The following is a 23715-nucleotide window of genomic DNA, read 5'->3' as shown; positions in this document are numbered from 1 at the left end:
ATGGTTACTTCACAGAATTATTACGCTGAGCCATTTTACCACAAGAACATTAAGATATACAAACAGATCCTCTATAAAAATCAACAGAATGTTAGTTGTTGATTATTCTGTTTTCTACTTGTAAATTTTATAGCATTGTATAAATTCATTTTTTTTAATCTAAAATTTTCTAGCAGTGTATAAATTAATTCTTTTTTAATCTAAAATTGTCTAGCATTGTATAAATACTTTTTTTAATCTATAATTTTCAAGCATTGTATACATTCTTTTTTTTAATCTAAAATTTTCTAACATTGTATAAATTCATTTTTTTCCACATCCTACATATATCTGTAAAATTTAAACAATGTTTATAAATCGCAGGCCCTGAAGATGATCTCAATAAAGATCGAAACGTTGGCACGATAAAGAAAACGTTTTTCTGAAACCTGAATCACACCAGACCGCTTTTTCTGAATAATCGTCTAACAAAATAATTTTCTTACTCTGATTGAAATTATTCCAAACCACATTATAATATTTTCTAATCTAATCCAAGCTTTTCACCCTTTTAATAAATTTAAAAAAAATTCATATATAATTTTTAACAGCTTTGGCTGGGATGTAACTAACAGTTTATTTTAAGCATGTAGTTAAAAATGAAAGTTAAGTGAATTATTATGTACTTTATTCAAATGGCATTCCAGTACAGAATAAACGATAAAGTTATTAAGGCGATAAGGGGATAGCGACCGTTTTTTTCCTTCTCTTGTTTAACACCACTCCTATTGAATTGATTTTGATTCACAACAGTCTATATTTTCTTGACGAAACTCTAAAATTTAACCTGTTTGAGTAATTTCACGATCAATTAGTTGCTCAAAGAGAAGCCCAAAAATGTGACGTTTTGTTACAATATTTTCACGGTACAGTTTGATTCAGAAAATGTTTTATATTATTTTTATATTAATAAAATGAAAAATCTTTATTTTTTTCTTTCAAAAGGTACTTACCTGCTGTTTCCCAATTACCCAAAAACTACTAAGGAAATTCCGGCAGTTAAAAGAAGAAAGAACGAAATTGGCAAATATAATAATAATAATAAATTAAAAAAAAAATTTCAAATTTCAACAGCCTCGCCTAGGAGAACATTTGGTTATAATAAATAATGGGAAAAAATTATTGTAATTTCTGTTTATGCATGTTTTGCAAGTTTAATAGATAAATAAATAATATTTTGAAAATGCCATTATTTACTATTGACTGTAAAACATCGCTTTACATTAAGTCCACTCTTTTTAATTTTAGCTAAATTTAAAAAAAATTTTATGAAAAAAATTTTTTTTCGATGTGTTCACGTAAGCAAAGGATTTAAATAAATTTAAATGCTATAAATAAGTTAAAACCTGTAATAGTTAAAAAGATATTACACATAATTTATTTTCAAAATTGTAATAATTCATTTTTAACAGAAAATCTTTTTAGCTCGGCTAAAAATGTCTCATTTGAAATAGAAAAAGTAAAATAGGAAAAGAAATAGTTTAAATTTTGAAGGAATTAAGTTCGGTTTTGATGTGTGGTAATGTTTGTAGATGGTAAATTTTTGGGGCAGTTTGATTCAGAAAGTGTTTTATTCATTTTATTAAATGTTATTTACCGTTAAACAATGTTTAAATAATCACAATGACGTCAGCGTAAATAAAGTGAAAAATCTTTGTTTTATTCTATCAAAAGGTACTCACCTGTTGCTTCCCAATTAACTAAAACTACTAAGGAAATTCCGGCAATTAAAAGAGGAAAAACGAAATTGGCGAATATAAGAGGAAAGAAGAAAAGCGGCATGCAACATCTCTTTCTCACCATAATTTACGGGGCTCAACTGTGATTCTTCACCGTGTTGTTCCTGGTTTAGGACAGCACGCAATCACGAAAACTCTACAAAATGCCATTTTGTAAAAATAACAAATAATTAATTACCTCTGAAGTACAGAAAACGCCAGACATTTAATCAAGTAAAAATTGTGTAACAATAAAAACAAAATTGTATTATATATAATTTATTTGTATAATATTATAAATATGTGTGCTATTCTTGACAATATTAGAATAATGTTTTATGTTTTTACCATCTCGTGACCATCTTGCAATATTTTTAACATTAGCTAAATATAATAGATACAAATATAATATTTTTAATATACAATATTTTCATTTTTTTACAGCAATATCTATTTTCTTTGATTTTCATATATTTCAATTTAGAAACAAAGTCCTAGCTGTAACGTTTTAGGAGTATCTTCAATTTTCTTTTTTTAATTTACAATTTCGTTCTTTTTATGACGTTTTTGTAATTCCTATACATTAAGTGAATAACAATGCTTTCTTTGTGTCTGCACTTTGCCATAAAAAAATCATATACCCGTTGAGACAAAATTCTAAATACTCCTCATCCTTGATTTATATAATCTATAATAGAATATATGTTAACGCATTAACAACGTATCCGCATTACAAAATATTGAAATATTTTCTTGCACAATGATAATATATCTAATCAGCATCTATATCTTGGTCGCCGGTTTTTTTTATTTTCAACCGAAAGGGCACCTTTATATCCTATTTATTAAACATTCACAATAACGAAGAATATTAAATTTATCTATACATATACTCTTACAAAACAAAAAGACATCAACAACAAAAACAATCAAGTTTTTCTTACATATACATATTATATGTTTATATAAAATAATCCATATTTACACTAAATCTAACTGTATTCCAGCTTTATATATTGTTATATAAAAATTATGAAATATGATTTGACATGATTATCTAGACATAAAAGTTTCTTTACCCATTCTTACGAGGGTATACTATTTTGTTTTAAAGCCACACACCAATGTCTGAACGTAACGTTTAGAAATAAAACGGAAAACGAAATAATAAAACATTAATTGTGCTACATCAAAAAGACGTTGTTGAGAAGATTCAACTTAAAAAAAATATTGTAAGTTACGCAATAAATTTACGCTAGGCCATAAATTAATTTGATACAAAATATGTCGACTTCTTTGTTATCTGTTTTTTTAAAAAAATCAAGGGCAATTTGAAAGAACAGAAAACTCTCTTTCGTCTAACGTGATCTACAGCCGGTCCAATACATACACTGGATTCTGGCTTCTGGTCAGGTAGAAAAAGAAGTAGAATCTGTGATCACTTGGCAAGCTTTCGGCCTTTATAAGACCATCATCAGCGCAGCATCCTATTTCTCATATTAACATTACGGAATGACGAAAAAACTCCGACTTCGACTTGCATCCCCAAAATGCAGGTCCAGTCGATAAAAATGGCATAACGTTTTCTTAATCGACTGGACCTGCATTTTTGGGAGACCACTATCCTTGAAAAAAAAAAAACTGAAAAATACGTCGTAATTTTAACTTAACCAACCTCTTGTACTTCGAAACCTCGTAGTCGATGTCGTCGGAGTTTTTCGACATTCTGTAATGCTAATATGAGAAATAGGATGCTGCACTGATGATGGTCTTATAATGGGCGAAAGCACACGCAGAGTTTACTTTTTTTTCTACCTGACCAGAAACCAGATCCCAAACACATTAATCGTCGTGGTCAATTTCTTCATCAACATACCGTGATATGTATACCGAATCTCTATATGGAATCAATTCCAATATAGAATGTTTGAAACCACAAGTTTCAGAACTTTAAGTGTATGTTATATAGATATTTATTATTCTTGCAAAATATTAAAGAAAAGTGCTGGTGTAAGTGAAATACCTCTCGAAATATTGAAGGAGGACATGAATATTTTCTTTGCTTTCAAAAGGTGTTATCAGTTAAATCGAGATAATTTATTTTTGTGCCTAACCTATGAAATTTTTTCGGAAAAATTAGAAATAATTTTTATATAACTGGAAATAACTGCTAGAATAGAATAATTTTTAAGAATTTACACTAAGTTTGTAGAGATATTTAATGGGAGTGTTTGGGAAATTCGTTTTTGTAAAAAGAAATGTTTTAATTATTCATTAGGGGACCGCGGTAGCCGAGTGGTTAGCATGAGAGACTCTCACGCCGCGGTCGTGGGTTCGATTCCCACCGTCGCCTCTCGCCCTTTTTTCCCGATAACCCCCAATTGGAACAACATATATAAGAATTCGTCATGGCAAAGATCATAAGGCAAAAAAAAAAAAAATTCATTATAAAGAAAGAAATTAATCTTGGGAAAGCAAATTCTGTTAGTTCATTGCAATAAAACTGCTTATATTTTAAGAAGGTTTCGTGATAAAAGTGTGGTTTTTATGAGCTATTAAAATTATAAAATTAGATCTGCAGTTTTTTGAGGGGTAACAATTCGTCCGCATCTTCAAGGGACTTTGCCTAAAGGTTTTATTTGTTAAGGATGAATAGTTAATCAATTAAATATTTGAATCAGCTTACAGGCTTTAGAAACAATAGCAAGCTCTTTACACAAAAAGTCTCCGTTATACTTGAATCATCCCAACAACGTAAATAATATCGGTGCCTGCCCGTGTAGTTTGCAAATCGTAACAAATATTGTACAACAATAGTAGAATAGAGGCCCCTGCCCGTTATGTGACCACAAAGAGCAAATTTATTGTTTGCACAGCAAACTTGAAAAATTTACATTTCAAATGGCGTTCAAAAATATTTCACACGGAAGCATATTTAGAAGGTTGGTCCGGTGGGCGAACTCTCGTTCAAAACCAGTAGAACCACGGAAGATAGTGTGCGTCTTATGCGGTCCTTTTTATAAACCTTTATTACAACGGCCAAAGCCGGCGTTTTTCTTTACAAACATAAAACGATTAACAAATATATTTAAAGCAGTGATATTTACAATAGTTCTCTTGCTTGATGCAAATAACAGAAACTTCTTAAGGAGTTCAAATCCCTTACACACATTATAACAACGCTTAGCAAAGATATCACAAATAAATGGGAACATTCAAGGTTTATGTCGAAATAGTAATAAACTTTATCGAACAATTATTTTTAAATATTTTTGTTAAAAAAATATTTATGTTGTTTGGTGTTTGCCGCATGAATATTAATTAGCGCTAATCACTAAAAAAATGCACATAAAGAAAATCTTAATTCTCTATATAAATATATATGCTTATGTTTATATTCTGATATATTATTGTAGTTTCACTTACATTCTATCATTCTATTCATCATAAACCTAAATATAATTATTTTTTGTTTATTTTATGTACATTGTGGTGTCTTTAAATAGCGTCATAACAGTTTGACGCTGTCCCTTAAATTGGTCACTTTCTTTAGAATCGTTAGAGTCGGAAAATCTTCGTTTCTCAATCAATTCAAAAACCTTTCTTTATGTTTAATCATGTTAAATAAATCAAACTGTGCTTGTAGTTTAAAATTTGTATGTAAAGTGAAAATAAAAACATAAAAATTCCTGCAATACGTTAGTGAATTAAAATGACCTAACCAAACTTTCCGAATGGATGTTATTTTCTTTTCTTTTGTTTAGAATTTCATTCAAGACATAAATCACTATCTGCATAGGCCAGTATTAGATATTCGTCTTAAATTGTCTATCACAAATGTAAACGCATAAAAACAAAAATGTAATATAAGCATAACTAATAATACCAACATGAATCAATTCATTTTATGCAAACAAATTTCTTGACGAACATTTAATTATTTAATTTGTGTAGAAGGTAAAAAATTAGGCCATTATATTGCGAATGCTTGTAAAATTAGTTTATATTAAAATAACTAATGACATTTTATCAATGGAGTATGTAAAAAAATTGATAATTTATATTTTGATAATGGAAAACGTATAAAAAAATCTTCATTGTATGATTAAACGTTAAACATGGTTTTTCAAACCTTTTTTAATAAACGAAAAAATTGGTCAAGCGTACCACGAAAGTTTTTTAGTAAACGAAAAAATTTTGATCCACGCATTTCTAATATAAAACTAAATTACAATTAATTAAGGTTTTTAGTTGAGATGAAAAAAAGTTAATGGCACGAGCGTGATTCGAACCCACGATCTTCGGCTAGATACGCCGCTGCTCTACCTCTTGAGCTATCATGACCTCGATCCACTCGGACATCAACTTCCTATCTAAACCCCACCTTATGAGTCTTCCCTCCTTTTTGCCATTTTTCAATGCCATTTTTGTCGTCGAGAATCCAATCCGATTACACGACATTTGAAAGCTCAAGTGGTAGAGCAGCGGCGTATCTAGCCGAAGATCGTGGGTTCGAATCACGCTCGTGCCATTAACTTTTTTTCATCTCAACTAAAAACCTTAATTAATTGTAATGTATTAATTGGTCAAGCGGACCACGAAATTAGTGAATATAAAACTAAAGTTACAAATTTTGACGATATTTGTATTAAATGAATATGATAAAATATGGTATAGCATGCATAAATATTTATGAGCATTACAGTTTAAAAATGTTTGAACTTTTTGAAAGAACGTTAAAAAGAAATGATTAGATGTTCTTAACACAAGAAAAGCTATCAAACACACAACTAAAAATATATGTTTAAAATTCATTAATTAATTAATTTAAGGTACGAAAGCAAAAGAATAATGGAGAAAATAACGTGTTAGAAAAAAATGTATAAAACGCGTAAAATCTAGACAATTATGCAATTTACTTATGATCAATCCCATTATTTAAAATAAATGACCGTTTCATAAAAGTGCCAAAAATCAGTAGTTTTGTTAAAAATATATCGTGAAACCATTAAATCAATTTTTCAGTATTAACAGTTTCCAAAACAAGGTGTATTGCGAATTCCCAGGAGGTTAAAGTTTTACATCTATTTAGAGCGCCTTTGTCGACGGTCTATCAAAAGGCGAGTGTCAAAAGATTTTTGCCGTGACTTACTTCCCCCCAGTCTCTAAAACTTTCCGAGTTAAAAACTTTAGATGAACGCGTGCTTTGAATACGTTCAGTTTAACGACGAAATGTAAAAAGACAGCTTTCATAGTGTTTTAATTACTTCCTGTAGTCGTGAAAAGGCCCGGAATGGCGTCGGGGATCGACAACCACCCTCAGGCAAGCGGTCAGCGATGTGACCTTTGCGAAGGTCACACGGGCACCCCGGAGCGATATATAAACGAGCCCGGGGTGTGATGGTTATACTACTTACACGAGATCATCATGTTGCATATGCATAACTGACACATTAGAAGGACGATGAACAGGATTATGACGACACCGATGATTGAATACAAGATCGCGAGGTGAATCAGTGAAAAGATGTAAAGCGTCTTGTGACACCATCGGTTCGGCTCGAACAGAGTCGGCTCGAACTCTGGCCAGTATATACTCAAGATCCAGACGTTGCCCAAGACGAACCAGACGACGAGAAAGGACGAGAGAAGGATGTCGGCTACTCGGCTGGGCGTAGACAGAGGATCCTGCGGCGTGGAATTGCGCTCTCGTCTCCTTTCGAACCTCAAAGATCTGATTTGGCGCCAAACCAGCCAGACCATTTTGAGCGTACCAAATGTACCGCCGACTATCATGTAAACTGGTATGTGTTGCTCCCTCGGGCAGTCCCTCACGAACTGGATTCCTGAAAACAAATCGTACAACAATTCAAATGTTCTTTTAATTTGAGGGGAAATGATAAACCAGTAGTTCGATCAGTCTGAATTGTCCCATGCAGGTTTAGTTTGTCAAATCAGTGTTATTTTTGGTGTAAGTCTGCGTGTTGTCTAAATAAAACGTACTACTGCTATAAAGACGCTATTGAGGTGGCAAACTAGCTAAATACCTCAACATTTTATGAGATTTCCAACGGTCTATTCGAAAACCCGATTATTTTGATTTTTGATGAGCAATTTATTTGAAAACCGGGACGTATTCTGGGAATTAAAAGCATGGCCCAAGAATTGATCGGGGTGTACATTAATAATTAGTAAATACATTCTGAAATAATTGCCTACCAAACTAATAATAATAATGGAAGGTTTAGAATAGACCGTTTAGCTGGCTTGACGATGAAAAAATTTAATATAAGGGAGCTACGTTTTAAAGAAGTTGATCCAAAATTACCATTTCGCAATTTTCATGATGTTTGTGTAATTATTTGACAAGTAGATCATCAATTTTTAGGATGTGAATTAGCAAGTGGGCTAATTTAAAAGGAAATTCTGTTCTAAATGTAAAAATCGGTTCAAAAGTTGGGAGAGGTTTTACGTAAAGAAACCTATTTTTCTTAAATGAACACCCAAAAAAATTTTAACATTTAAAGTGGTTCAGATAAAACCAGGAGGTATACGACATTCTACTCCACTTTAATTGTACTGCCACAGTCTTTTTAACACGATGAGATGACCAGCATGTAAAAACCACAACAAAGGGTCATCCTCACCTCGTTAAGGATAGGCCTTTCCAGGTTGACACACGGACTTTTGGATCAAAGCCCGCGTATGTGTCCGGCATGTAGGAAAAGGTCGATCGATGTGTCCCATCTGTTTAAGGGGTGCAATTCCTTGGCTCCATATATATATCGCTTAAGAATGCCACCCGAGATAAAAATTGTGTAAGGGCAAAGCAACGAATCTCTGGGTCTCCTGTTCCGTTTCTTGGGTGAACAGTGTGTTTTATTAGTGTGTGTACGTACTTAATGTACTGTAACCGATGGCGGAATATGGCGTACTCCATCCATCCTGAATTAGGTTAGTGTGATGGAGGAATAGCGCCTACTTCACAGCCCTACCTGAGTAAATGGCATGTAAATAGGAAATGATGTCATTTAATAATGAGTGAGAGGGTGAATGAGTTTGGATTAAAGAAATCCACGCTTTGAATTGACGTAGCTCTTTTCAGCAACCGGACCCCAACCTACGTGGCTAGACGTAGATCGACTTCTGACCCTAGACTGCCAACACTTGAGGTAATTCTCCACGTCTGCCGGTAATTTACTCGAAATCACAAAAACTGGAACTATCAGTGGACGGCGAGATTCAACTCTGCACATGTGTGCACTTATGTACATAAATGTGCGCGTTTGAGCTTATTTTTAAACAAATCCAAATTCTAATTAACACTTCAAAAACAAAACAAAGTTCAACAAAATAACAGCGATGGCAGTAGTTATAAATGTATATGTGAGGTGATTAGTGACCGTTAATCGATAATTATTCAGATATCGTGAGATGCGGTCTGGTGTGATGTAGGTTTCAGAAAAAAAATTTCTTTATCTTTATTAAACACATTTCTCTCGTCCGATAACTTCAAAATAGCTTTCAATAATTAAAAAAAAATTCAAACACTTTTTTCCAAAATTAAAGATCCCACACCAATAACAAATAAATCTGACGTAATTTACAAGATCAACTGTTTAAACTGTCCGGCAACTTACATCGGTCTTACATCCCAATATCTCGATAAGAGAGTAAAGCAGCATATCTATGATTGCAAAAAACCCAAGTAAATCCTACAGCCCTCGCTACCCACCATCTTGAACACCAACACAATTTTGACTTGAAAAATCCAACAGTATTACACACAGAACAAAACAAACATAAACGTAATTTCTTAGAAATGGTTTATATCAACAGAGATAAACACAGCATCAATTACAGAACAGATACATGTAAACTCAGTCGCAGCTACGCCAATATCATTAATCAAATTCAATACAGATAACATACCTATATCATCACATTACATTCCACACATCAAATATTTTTCACATATGTGTGGTGATTAGTGACTAATCGGTATTTATTTAGAAATCGTGAGATGCGGTCTGGTGTGGGCTCAGGGAGGTTTGTAAATCCCAGGCCCTGAAGATGATCTCAATAAAGATCGAAACGTTGGCACGATAAAGAAAATGTTTTTTTGAAACCTACATCACACCAGACCGCATCTCACGATTTCTAAATAAATAAATGCATATGGTTGATGCTCCCATAGCACTTGTTACCATACTACCTAATTGCCAGTTTCAACTCTCGAATTTCCCAATTTTTGTTGTACTTTTGGAATAATATATAAAATGTTTCAATTTTTTATCACAACATTGATGCAGGCAACTATCGTTCAAAATTGAAGCATAATATTATTAATAATTTAAGAAGCAAACATGAGAATACTGGTAAAACAACATTTATATTTCTATTTATGCGTAAAGGCATTTTTTAACTTGAGTAATAAATATCCCTTTTCAATACTGATTGAGTCCATATTAAAAAATATCTTTCAATTAATTAAGGTTTCTAGTGGAGATAAAAACTAATTGAAAGATATTAATAACTAATTGATAATTAATTGAAAGATATTAATTGGTCAAGCGGACCACGAAAACTAGTGAATTTAATAAGTTTAAATGAAGTATACCTTCACTAAAGCTCTACATGGCCGAGATTGTCGCCGAGAATCAAATAGATTACACGACATTTGAAAAATGGCAAAAAGGAGGGAAAATTCAAAAAGCTGGGGTTGAGATGGGAACTTAGTGTCCGAGTGGATCGAGCAGCGTATCTAGCCGAAGATCGTGGGTTCGAATCCCGCTCGTGACACTGACTTTTTTATCTCAACTAGAAACCTTAATTAATTGAAAGATATTAATTGGTCAAGCGGACCACGAAAACTAGTGAATTAAAAAATATATATTTAAGTTTACAACTTGGCCTGCCGAACCTGATTTGGATTACGATTTTTTACGGTTTACGATGGCCCTTTCTAAAGAAATTTTCCGACCCCTGGAATCGATCATAGTACATGGTCAGGGTTATAAGCAGGGTGAGTCTACATTTTGATTTAAATTGGCGTAAATTTCGCCGGTCTCAAACGCAAAAAACGTAGAACCGAAGACTGTTACAAGATTGTTTTATTCGGGTTGATCAAAGCTATTTAGCTTTTTTTTAACTTCATACATTCTGACGTGCTCTTGTCGACAAAGGTCAGAGTCAATATCCCGCCCTTCTGTAACAAGATCAAAGCGCTAAACACCTTCCTAGTCCCATGAAAAGCAAAACATGAGATTTTTTCCAGACCAATAGTTGAATAAAGGATATTTCAATGTAAACAATGGCGTAAAATGTTTAATCAAAAGGGGCCCAATAATGTTATGTTCACAAAGGCCTTGAATTCATCATTTCACTTAGGGACTTTTAAATAAAAACCCAGAATCGATATTCCACAGTCTGACTGTAGTCAGTCCAACGTACTTTTAACGTTTAGGATTTAATTTTTTTTTAGAAATTCAAAATGCAAGCAGACCCCTTGATTGTTCTGTTTCCTCTCCATGAGGGCGAAAGTTTAAATAAAAACTGTTATTACCACTATAATTTTAAATTACAAATAATATAATAAATTATTTATATAATTTTTTCAGTGTATTATATTGTTCGTCTTAGATTTTTTTTTAGATTCAAATTAGTAGATTTTACATAAAAATAGACAAAAATATTATTTTAAAAGGCTAACAGAAGCAAACGGGTGTATGTGTCTCAAATTGAGTATGCTTATATGACTTATAGTATAAAATATATATTAGTTAAATAGCAATAAAGCACACAATACATTCAAAAAGACGCACTTCCTTCTCATTCATCTATTTACTGATAATAACCGTAAACAACAAATTTTATTTGATACATAAGGAAAATTGTGTCATGATGTTATTCAACGGGAGGGGGTGGGTCCAAGCAGTAAATAATAAAGATAAAATTTCATCTGCCGGAGTTGAATCGTAAAAGGGGAGACGGTGGAAAAAACCGCTTTCTAAACTCATCGCGTCTGATAAATCTCCCTTCCTTATCAGAATAAGATGAAGTCCAAGGACGAAAACGGCAGATCGATACACAAATTGCAGATAAGGAAACCGTAGTTGGATGTTATGAAGTTGAAGAGATTTTCGTGTATGATTTGACTGGTCTATTGCTGTGATCCAAGAACCTTTCAGCCTTAATGCTTCGTTCTGTCAATGTCTTCAGTTTTATTTTTAACATTTTGGAACCTTATTTTTGCATGTATGTTGAGCTTACCACTTGCGCAGTTCATCGGCAATTCGAAGTTTTTCTAATTTACAATAAATTACCGGCAGGCTTCGAGAACCACACACATCAGGTGTAGGTAGTCTTAGGCCATCCCTAGGATTTATCCGCCCCACCAAGGTTGAGCTTTGGTGATGTGAACAATTAGGTCATTTCAGCCCCTAACCAAATATAAATCCAAACGGTCATTCACACTCTCAGTCACTCTTAAATGCATTTTTTCTTTACTCAGGTAGGGTCGTGAAGTCCTTATAATCCACCACCCTTGTCACCTATTACATAACTAACCTAATCAAGGGTTGATAAGATACTCAACAGACCATCATTAATCCTCTCACACATTCACATTAACAATCATTCACACTCAACACACGCGAGGGATGGAAAATTATCAGTATTATATATAATAAGACGACCCGGTTTTATCCAAAAAATCTGACCAGGAGACCCAGATACTCGCTGCCGAGGTAGTGGCATTCCTACACGCTCTCTATATGGAGCCAGTCAATTGCACCATACAACTAGTGGGAGTTCATTTTTTATTCTTTCCTATCTCTACAAGCCGGACACATATGCGGACTTTGGCTTAAAATTAAGCGAGGGAGGTCCGAAACATTCGATCGTACCAGTGAAATCGAAACTAAAGCAAATACAAACAAAGCAATAATAATATTGATAAATTGTAGTAAATTATATTTTTGACGGTAGTTAGTGTGTGAACGGCTGAACATTTCGACCACTTTAATGGCTTGGTCCGAAAATCAATCATGTAATATCAAATAATTAATTTTTGTATTTATCTTTTGTGTAATGCACGTAGAAAGTGATAAAACTGTGTTGAAATGCTTTTTTTAACAGATCGATTTGTTGTAGATTTTAACCGGTTAAATTTTGTCAAAAAAATAATATATTGTGTAAACAATTTTTTCCTAATAATTGTACAAATGTAAAAAATTATTATTTCATTGTACTATACAAACTAATAATAATTAATTAGCGAGGAGATAAAGTGTAATTCCTTCCTCGAAATTTTGTCGTGGGTGGAGAAGACTTACCCATTATGAACATGATCAGAGGCAATGCTGTGAGACAAATTAACACCACAGAGACGACAACTGAAACAAAGAACAAATAAACAGTTAAAACTTGAGATTATGTGAACAGAGAAATAATTTGCAAAAGTGCAACAAATATTTAAAACTTGATAATTAGTCGTTTTAGGGTTTTAAGATCGTAGAAGTGGCGCTGGAGGCAGGAACGGTTACATCACCTATGTAAGATCCTGATTTCGAACGAAAAATAACTGATAAAAATATTACAAATTAAACACTGGCTTCCCGGGGGTTTAGAAGGCCTTTGGGTTGCGAACCACCGTTAAAAAAAGGCAAAATGTATATTGAAAATCTATGATGACTTACGTTTCTTAACCAGGTGTGTACGGTATATTTGGTACAGTATATACAGGGTGACTGGCGATAAATGTCGAAAATTTCCGAAAGGGTTTCTACTCACAATATGAAACATCAACTTTTTAAATTTTTTATAAACCCCTGTCTAAATCTCAACAGTAAAGAAGTAATTTCAGTTTTTTTTTTTAATTTTTCGACTTAGGTCCACTAAACTGCTTATAAAGTTCAGAATTGAACCACTTTTTCGTGCATAATGTTTTCATCATATAAATAAGTTTCCTTTCAGCAAATTTAACGTTCTTTCAGGTGGCACAAACCAGATTTTTCTAATTCTGAAATTTAAAAGCAATTTAGTGAACCTAAGTTGAAACATGAAAAAAAAACCATACCTGAAATTACTTTTTTTACCGTTGAGATTTGGACCCTGTATAGTACATATAGTATAGTATGTATAATACTATATTTTAACATTTCATGCACATACAAAATGATTCACAGAACCGTGGCTTCAAAGTTGGTTACCATATAAAAAACATATGTGTAAATATTGAATATTCAGAATTTTGATGTCTGGAAGTGGCAAGCTAGTGAAAAGAGTAGTTAATATATATTTTACAAACAGTAGAATTAAACGATTATACCAAAAAATGTTTTTTGAGAATTCGGAATCACTAATCCGAAGGCCAGTGGCTTGAATCCAACCGTGCAAATATTTTCGCTTCACCTTTTTTCCATTTTTGTTCCTAATATCTCATTTACTATAAAGCGTATAAATAAAGATTCAATAATGTTAACTAATATACTGCCCCACCTATTAGAAGGGTGCAATTTCATGGCCCCCATATAAAGAGCGCGTAGGAATGCCACCCGATAAGAGAATTGCGATTGAACAGAGCAGCGAGTATTTGGGTTCTCTGTTCCGATTCTTGGAAGAAACAGGGTTGTTCTGTGGTATTTAGAACTGATAGTTTTGTGTACGTAGCGAGTTTTTAGAGCGAATGTATTTATTAGCGTGAATGTGAACTGTGAGAGGGCCGATTGTGGAATACTGAGTACCCCATCGATCCTCAATTAAATTAGTTATATAATAGGTAAAGTAATCAAAAAATACAGATGATTATGGAGTATTTCACCCTACTGAGTGCAAATGAAATGGCCACGGAGAGCTTTAGTGTAAGTATACTTCAGGTGACTTAAAGGAGGGAAAATTCAAAAGGTGGGGGTTGAGATGGGAAGTTAATGTCCGAGTGGATCGAGGTCACGATAGCTCAAGTGGTAGAGCAGCGGCGTATCTAGCCGAAGATCGTGGGTTCGGATCCCGCTCGTGACACTGACTTTTTTATCTCAACTAAAACCCTTAATTAATTGAAAGATATTAATTCGTCAAGCGGACCACGAAAACTAGTGAATTTAATTAGCAAACACGCTTACATTTGTCCCCGAAAGATTATATTTTTAGTACAAAAACTACTTACAAAATAATTCAAAACCAGCTTACTTAAGGACGTTTTTGATCAGCAGTAGTGCGTATTTGATGATCTGATTTTAATAATTTTAATATAGTACAAATTTAAAATTTGAAATTGTAGCGTTATTTAGGTATTTAAATATTTTTGAGATAAAGCAATTTATTTGTACTTCACCGAACTCAGCAAACTAGATTACATTTGTCCTCAAATGATTACTTTTTGGTTATAAAACATGGCTTTATAAAAATAGAAAGTAAATCGAAACCAAGTTATGAAAATTTTAGATCAGCAGATTGATTTGATTTGACGCATTTTAGTATCTGTAGTTATAAAAGAGAAAACTACAGAAATCACACAACAGACTAGCAAAGCAGCTTCATTTTAAATAACCAGGCTTATTTCTTCTAGGGTACATTGCAATTTTTTTAAAACTTAAAAAAAATATAGTTAATAATTAAAAAGGAGTATGTAATAAATTTTCAGACAAATATTCTTTTAAACATCATAAATAAAAACTTTCCAAAAAATAGAAAGTTATTAATTCGCAAGGAATCGGCCTTAGATACATTTCATGTGTTTATTAATCACTTTTTGAAAGTGGGTATTAGTCCAAGGTCGTTGGTTCGAATCCCGCACGTGACACTGACTTTTTTATTTCAACTAAAAACCTTAATTAATTAGTAATTAATTAGTAATTTAATTGCAAAATCGTTTTCAAAATGTAGTACCATTTTTTGCTATTCCAATACATAGTAACTATATAATGACTAATATTACTAAATTAATATCAATTAAACCGAAAATGAATCAAGCGTTCTATATATTTTTTAAGTTTCACTGGGGCTCATTTGACGTAAAAAATAAAAATCTTCCTTAAAAAATTATAAGCAGGCAAAATACATGAATTTCGTTATTTTCTAGACAGTCTGTTTTTCACTCCGGGCATATTTATGTGCAATTAATCTAAAATTTGGAACAATTCTTTATAACTGAACTTTTATACTGGTTTTGCTGATTGCTAAGTTCACTATATTACATGTACTGTCTTTTAAAGAAAATTTCATTTTTTGTCGTTTGATTTGAACTTTGACATTTTTTATATCAGTAAAAACCTTTGAATTGTGATTCTTGTATATTTTAAAATATGTATTGTGAAATGCAAATTTCAGGATGCAATTATTCTAGTACAAGTAGTCATTGCAGAATTCCACATTATTTGACATGATTGTAGTTTGGTCGAAATTCCAGAGATGAAGGGACTAACGGCGAGATGGAACTGTTGATGAGAATTGACCAAACTAGATAATTTCACAATTATCGCGTTATTAGTCTATACTGGTTGGTCGTGGTTGTCTGCATACAATCCATATGTATATTAATGTTTCCCGTTATTTTAGAAATTTAAAGTAATTCTATTTAAATATTTCATTCTTGACATTAGTAGAGAAAAAAACAGGTAGGGTGGTAAAAAAGAGGCTACGATTTATAAAAATTAACTTAAACTTTTATCAATTTGTCAGAAATGGATCGTTTCGAACAGTCGGCTTTAATAGCCGCATCTCCCTCAGGCGGTAATTAATTGCAGTTACTCCGTTGACAAGAGATTAATAGAGTAATCCATTCAGGTCCCGTGTGCTCATCAAAGAAGCCTCCTGCTTTGCCCAGAGATGAAATTTCGGACGGACAAAACCGGTATCTCCGGCACGTGTCCAGTTGAATTCCAGGAGGGCGGAAACCATGGTTCATATTGTCTTATAAGTACTCGTTATTACGACCATACCATTATTGCGGAGTAATTCGTTTGGTCTTGTAAAATGTGCCCTGCATAAAATCCTATGTTACATGACCTTTATGCCATTAAATCATGTAAGCAGGCATTGAATATTCATGTTTTTCAACCGTTTTAGTAAGAGGTTAAATAAGTACATGGAAAATATTCCCTTACGTTCCGTAGCCATTCCAATAAGGCTTAAGGAAAACGAAATTTAATATCTGCCAATAAAAAAAAAAAAAAACGCTGTAAAATAATATAATAAGTATTTTTAATTTGGTACTAGTGATTATTGCACAATTTAAACAAAATTTATTGTAAGTAAATTAATAAATATAATGCTTTACATTTGAACTTTCCGATCACTTGAATATTCAAGCTACTTTACTTTTGTTAATATAAAGAATACATTGAATCTACAACCTAAAACATAAATTATAATAAAATTGATTAAGGTTTTTAGTTGAGATAAAAAAAATAAGTGTCACGAGTGGGATTCGAACCCACGACCTTCGGCTAGATACGCAACTGCTCTACCACTTGAGCTATCGTGACCTCGATCCACTCGAACACTAGCTTTCCAACTTAACCCCACCTTTTGAATTTTCCCTCCTTTTGCCATTTTTCAAGGTCAAGCGGACCACGAAAACTAAAAGTTCTCCGTGGCCATTTCATTTGTCGCCGAGAATCAAATAGATTACACGACATTTGAAATTTTGAAAATTAGTGTCCGAGTGGATTGAGGTCACGATCGCCCACGTGGTAGAGCACCGCAGTATCTAGTCGAACGTCATGGGTTCGAATCCCATTCGTGACACTGACTTTTTTATCTCAACTAAACACCTTAATTAATTGAAATATATTAATTCAAGCGGACCACTAAAACTAGTGAATTATTAAATTATAATTACAATTTAGCAAAAAAAATAATACGTTAAAATTGAAAGAAAAACGACGTAACTAATTACTTTCGTTGTTTTTCTTACATTGTTGAATATGTGATGACATTCTGAGAAATGCAAGCTTTTTCATTCACGTAGTGCGTCGTCATATTACGGAAGCAAACGTAAATGTCTTAAAGTCAATATACAGAACGAAGAAAGATTATAAGCGACGAAATCAAGTGATCAAACCGGTGCAAACATTACATCAAGTCCTCTAAATTCTAAGTCCGCTTAAACTTTGCAAATTGGCTGAAAACAACCGATTAGAGCCAGGTGATCGATTCACATCGGTGCGGAACAGCCCGGGCGACAATTTCATACAAACCAGTGCCAAAACTGGAAAAATTAAAACCAGGTTTTTTTAAAATATTTCCTTGTATGGATTATCAAACCAGGGTTTTTTTTTTATGATGGACTAAGTTTCATTTGATTTACCGCTTCATTGAATTTCATAATCTACCTCATACACATTTTCGTCAATATTCATTCCCAAAGGGGTTAACTTCTTTCAAAAATTATTTTCCCAAACGTGTCTACTTGTAAGAACACTTAACAATCTTTTGATTATTGAAATCATATCAGCACTTACAAATCTTATTCCTAAAGGTTTTTCATACGTTTTCTCCGATGCATGTTACAAAAGAAAAAAATTTTCATAAAGAATTTAGCACTCTGGTTATGTTACGCAATGCAGTAAACAACAAAATTGTTTTAGATAACCATATATATATCAAGAAAGTAATTTTTTCAAAGGAAACAACCGATTTTCCTTGTTCAAACTGAAATGGGGAGATAACAGGGCCCATTGTTTTGTAACCATTCTTTTTATTATGATGCTTTATTACATTAGCAATTATATAATCATCAGTTATAAAAAAAATCTAATTAACCATTAAAAAACATTTCTTTAACTTCGCAGGGTTTAAAGTACTGGCGGAGTTGGTGGCTAAAAAAATTAGATCCATCCCACATTATTCAGGCTACGCTGACGAGGGTACCACCCCCGAAAGCTTTTCCTATTTTTGGCGAGAATTGATTCTTCGATCGTTACCAACAACGGAGTCAAACAAAATGAAGTATTTTTTTTCTTGTTTACATTTTATTTTACGTTTAACTTCCGTTTTAATGGATGGGAGTATCGATCAAAAGTAATTTAGGGTAGCATAACGGTTTTATTAATTATACTATTTCTAACAACTTAACTTAAAATTTACTTTTTATGTTTCCACCGACACTCCATCAAACAAATAAATACAAAATAAATAAGCTGGTTTTGGTCTTTTGAAATATTTTGTTTAATGTATACATAATATATAATTATATATATATATATATATATAATTATTATATTTGTACTTGATATTTTTAGTAAGTAAATAATATGAACTTTTAACCTGGTTCTATTGTTAATTTGTTGACCTGGTCGAGGTATTTTTTCATGGAGAGTGAAAATAATGTGGGTGAATTTGTCTGTGTAAATACTCTACCCCGACATCCTTTACAAATTAAAACATATCCTCCGTCACACTTATTATCTCATTTTGAAGTCCTTCCTCCCGGATCGATGGTTTAAAATGAGAATCGGCACCGATTTTTCACCATTCAAAGCTGGCGTTCCGCAAGTAAGTTTCTTAGGTTCAATCCTCCACATCATCTGCAAATCTGACATACGCATCCATACCCACAACCTATGTGACGACACAGCAATCCTATCTACACTACAATCCGATCCTAGTTACCTAAGCAATCCAACAAAATCTGACCTCATTACTGAATGGTCCACTCGGTGGACGATCAAGTTAAAAAAAATAGAGTTTACGCTCAATCTCAGACCTCACACGTCACATAAACAACAAGGTTAACCTCCATCTAACCTAATCCGCTACTTGTTGCTTTACCTATATAGCAGATACACGAAACGCACGTAGAAGATTAAAAAGGCAAAAACGTAATGAAAGATATGGACTACTCAGACACATACTGGAACTAAAATCAATACTAATCATACACAATAAACTAACCGCTTACAAGACACAATTCAGACTGATTTGACCGTGAGGCTCAGCCACATCCTCCAACATCCAACGAATTCAATCCTTTCAATAGTTCTCCGCTGTATCCCTTCTATGTCGCCGATCAAACAATCCATAAAAAATTTAAAATTCCATTCGTGAAGAATCTGATCGAACACGTTTCAATTTCGACTCTAGACTATACCTCCACCCCCAACCCACTAACCCTAACTCTTTCCTCAGCCTCTCACCCTTATAATTCACCACGATGATGACCTCATGATCTCCTATCTTGATACAACTAAACAAAAAAGAGATCCAGCACTGCCTGGTTTCTACCCCACTGCCTCATGTACAGACAGATCTGTCAATGTGTATATATTTCCTCAATGTGTATTTATTTTGTACAGATAGTAATTAAAACTTAAAAAATATTATTTTTCATTGAATCCAAAAAAGTATTATGTTTTGTTACATTATGGCGAAATCAAGATCTCAAATCTTAAATTTTCAATATTCCAATTGTCTTATGCATACTAAAATTGAATGAAACTGAAGTTATATTTTTTCAAATACATTTGTAAATTTCCTAGTTGGCAATAAATTTGTTTCTGCGTGGTAACTACTAGTAGAATTAATTGTCAGGTCCGGCTGATCGGTAGTTTGACGTCTCACTAATTGCATCGGACAGATTCGTTATCCGCTTCTTTTTTAAATCCGTAATAATATTGTTTTTATAAATTTAAAACGTCAGCAATTCAAAAGAATTTCCATATGCTATGAACTTTTTTCCGATCTTGAATATCTGGAGTAATAATAAGATATTAGTTACAACAAAATCTGGTTAAGTTTAAATTGAATTAATTAAGGTTTTTAGTTGAGATAAAAAAGTCAATGGCACGAGCGGGATTCGAACCCACGATCTTCGGCTAGATACGCCGTTGTTCTATCACTTGAGGTATCGTGACCTCGATCCACTCGGACACTAACTTCCCATCTCAACCCCACCTTTTGAATTTTCCCTCCTTTTTGCCATTGTTCCTTTGTGCCATTTTGTTTACCCTTGGAAATAGAAAGAATATTATGAATTTTGTATAGTTTAAGTATAATAAACTAGACAAAACCGTTATAACTTTTATATAAGAAATTGATTGACAACTCTTATTTGAATAAAGTAATAAATATGAATGTAAATAATTTTTGTGAATGATTTTATTAAGTCTTATTTTGCCTTTTCAAAAGGGATGTAATAGAGTCAACCTTCTTCCTTAGAATTAATTAAGGTTTTTTAATTGAGATAAAAAAGTCAATGGCACGAGCTGGATTCGAACCCACGATCTTCAGCTAGATACGCCGCTGCTCTACCACTTGAGCTATCTTGACCTCGATCCACTCGGACACTAACTTCTCATCTCAACCCCATCTTTTGAATTTTCCCTCCTTTTTGCCATTTTTCAAATGTTGTTTAATCGGATTGGATTCTCGACGATAAATGAAATGGCCACGGAGAGCTTCAGTGAAGTATACTTCATTTTAAATCATTAAATTCACTAATTTCGTGGTCTGCTTGACCAATTAATTATTACTATTAATTAAGGTTTTTAGTTGAGATAAAACTTATTTCAATATTGCTTGGAGAAAAAAACCTGTGCTTTTCGTAATGTTATATAAGATTTTTTTAAATTGTTTGTAGTGTTATTACTAAGATGATTTAAGAAAACATTTTTGCCTTGTTTGTCGTCGAGAATCCAATCCAACACGACATTTGAAAATTGGCAAAAAGTAGGAAAAATTCAATAGTCGGGGTTGAGATGAGAAGTTAGTGTCCGAGTGGATCGAGGTCACGATAGCTCAAGTGGTAGAGCAGTATCTAGCCGAAGATCGTGGGTTCGAATCCCGCTCGTGCCAGTGATATTTTTATCTCAACCAAAACTCTTAATTAATTGTAATATATTAATTGGTCAAGCGGACAACGAAATTAGTGAATTTAAATTAAATATTTAATAACGACAAATACTATACATTATGAATTTGGGTGTACAAAACCTAACTAATTACAAAACGTTTAGCAAGATAAATGACTTTATAATCTGGTTAATCTGAATCTCAAATTACTGACTTTTTTCTGCCTCCGACGCCCAAGTACTAACGTTACGAAAGAAAAAGTAAATGGTCTATGAAAAATACCTTACTACAATTTTTAACATCTTTATCTATAAATTCACTAATTTCGTGGACCGCTTGACCAATTAATATATTAAAATTAATTAAGGTTTTTAGTTGAGATAAAAAAGTCAATGGCACGAGCGGGATTCGAACCCATCTTTATCTATTTTTTACAAGTTAGAAATGATGACTGTTGTCGGTTTTGTTGAAAATATTTATATTATATTATATAATATATGTTTCTTTCTGGTATTTTTCATCAAAATATGAGTTGGTAGCGTTATTTCGTGGTCTTAGAAGAGCTTTTATTCGAATTTTTTAAGTATATTTAACACTTAGCTTTTACTAGTTTAAACAAATATTGGATTGGTGCAAAATTAATGCAGGTTGTGAAAATTTGTTCTATTTTTGCAGGTGCTTGTCATGCAAGCAAAGCTACACCCTCAAATCCAATTTATGGATTATAATAAATATTTTTAAATGTCATCTTTTATAAAAAACATTTTAGTTTATATTGAATTTTATAAGAGTGAGGATCTGCAAAATTAAATATGTCCGAAGTAGATTTTCTTCAAATTTGATTGGACCAATTTAAACTTGGGCGAAGTGAGGCCCAAACCGCACATGACATCAATACAGTTTGGGGGAGAGAAGCATTAGCGAATGCACGGTGAACTGTTTGTTTCAGGGATTTCGTCTTGGAGATTTCGATTTCGTAGACAGCGAAGGTCGTGATAGGTAAAGTAAAGACTGTGGATACTGCACGAACTAACCGAAACCCAAGGAAATCGACGTTTTGAAATTTCCACGTTTTTTCTATTGCGCCACCGATTTGATCCATTTCTCGATGGAATTCTGTAATATATTCGGTAACAACAGGCGTAGAGGTCAGTGGTTGGTCAAGGATGAAGAGCCAAAACACTTCCCGAATCCAAATCTGCACCCAAAAAAGGTTATGATGACTGTTTGGTGGTGTACTGCTAAGGTTGTTCGGTATAATATTTTGAATTATAGTGAAACTATCACAGCAGAGAAATATTTCCAAAAATGGACAAAATGCATAGGAAACTGCAACTTCTTTGTCCAGCATTGGTAAGCCGTAAGGGCTGATTTTTTTCACGATAACTCCGGACCTCATGTCGCAATGCTATCCCTTCCGAACTTAAGGACTTAGGATATGAAACCTTACTGCACCCTCCACATTCGCCCGACTTCTCGCCTACAGAATTCCACTTTTTTAGGCATTTTGGCCACTTCTTGCAATTTTTATAGAACGCGGTGAAGCGGAAAACGCTTTCTAGACTTTGTCAGTCGAAATAAAGGCTTTTATGTCAGCGCTTATTACACGTTGGCAAGTTGGCAAAGATGTATATATTGTGATGGAAAATATTTCTAATTAATTTTCTTTTTTTTATAAAAATTAAAAATAGTTTTGACTGACTTTTGAAAACCTGCATTATTTTTACACTAGCCCAATATATTGGTTTTTGGAAATAAATACTTCAAAAACAGTCCTCTAATGCCAGAGTTATTAAATTTTTAAAGATATTGTTTACAACAGTTGCACTCGAATTAAATAGTTTTAAAATAGTTAAAATACTTCTGGTTCTCGTTTGGTACAGTTAAATTAAAAAATACAGGGTCCTGGTCTCACTCTTTTATAAGCCTAAAGGTAGATGATATTCGAGCGGGATTTCCTCAAGGTTCAGCCTGAACATTCCAAGCCTTGAGAAATTCCTCAACGTGTGTGGCGGCGACCTTCAGGCCGCGGTGAGAGGAAGAGGACGAAAAATCCCGAACAAAAATCAATTATTTTTCCGCCTTGAGGCCGGTTTTCGCAAGTCTTTTCAAACGCGTTAGGGTTGACGACAGTCCATTGAGAATCTGTGAAGTTGTGGCCATTTCG

At 33.1% G+C, this 23715-nt stretch overlaps 1 protein-coding gene across 2 annotated transcripts in view; it reads right to left on the bottom strand.

Annotated features, from left to right (window-relative positions):
• Positions 1–6373: 6373 nt before the first annotated feature.
• The window catches only part of LOC106662899 (soluble scavenger receptor cysteine-rich domain-containing protein SSC5D-like), a 279936-nt gene continuing 262594 nt past the window's right edge, over positions 6374–23715 (bottom strand). For both annotated transcript variants that reach the window (XM_014387340.2, XM_014387341.2), the window contains 2 exons: positions 13094–13153; positions 6374–7603 (listed from right to left, as the gene is read on the bottom strand). In XM_014387340.2, coding sequence (XP_014242826.1) covers positions 7167–7603; positions 13094–13153 — 497 coding nt within the window. In that variant the 3' untranslated portion in view covers positions 6374–7166. The remainder of the gene's footprint in view (positions 7604–13093; positions 13154–23715) is intronic.

The sequence above is a fragment of the Cimex lectularius genome, unplaced genomic scaffold (genome assembly GCF_000648675.2).
Source record: "Cimex lectularius strain Harlan isolate CLEC.00 unplaced genomic scaffold, Clec_2.1 scaffold84, whole genome shotgun sequence".
Taxonomy (NCBI): Eukaryota; Metazoa; Arthropoda; class Insecta; order Hemiptera; family Cimicidae; genus Cimex; species Cimex lectularius.
The sequence above is the reverse complement of the archived record's forward strand: the minus strand, read 5'-3'. Positions and strand labels throughout refer to the sequence as shown.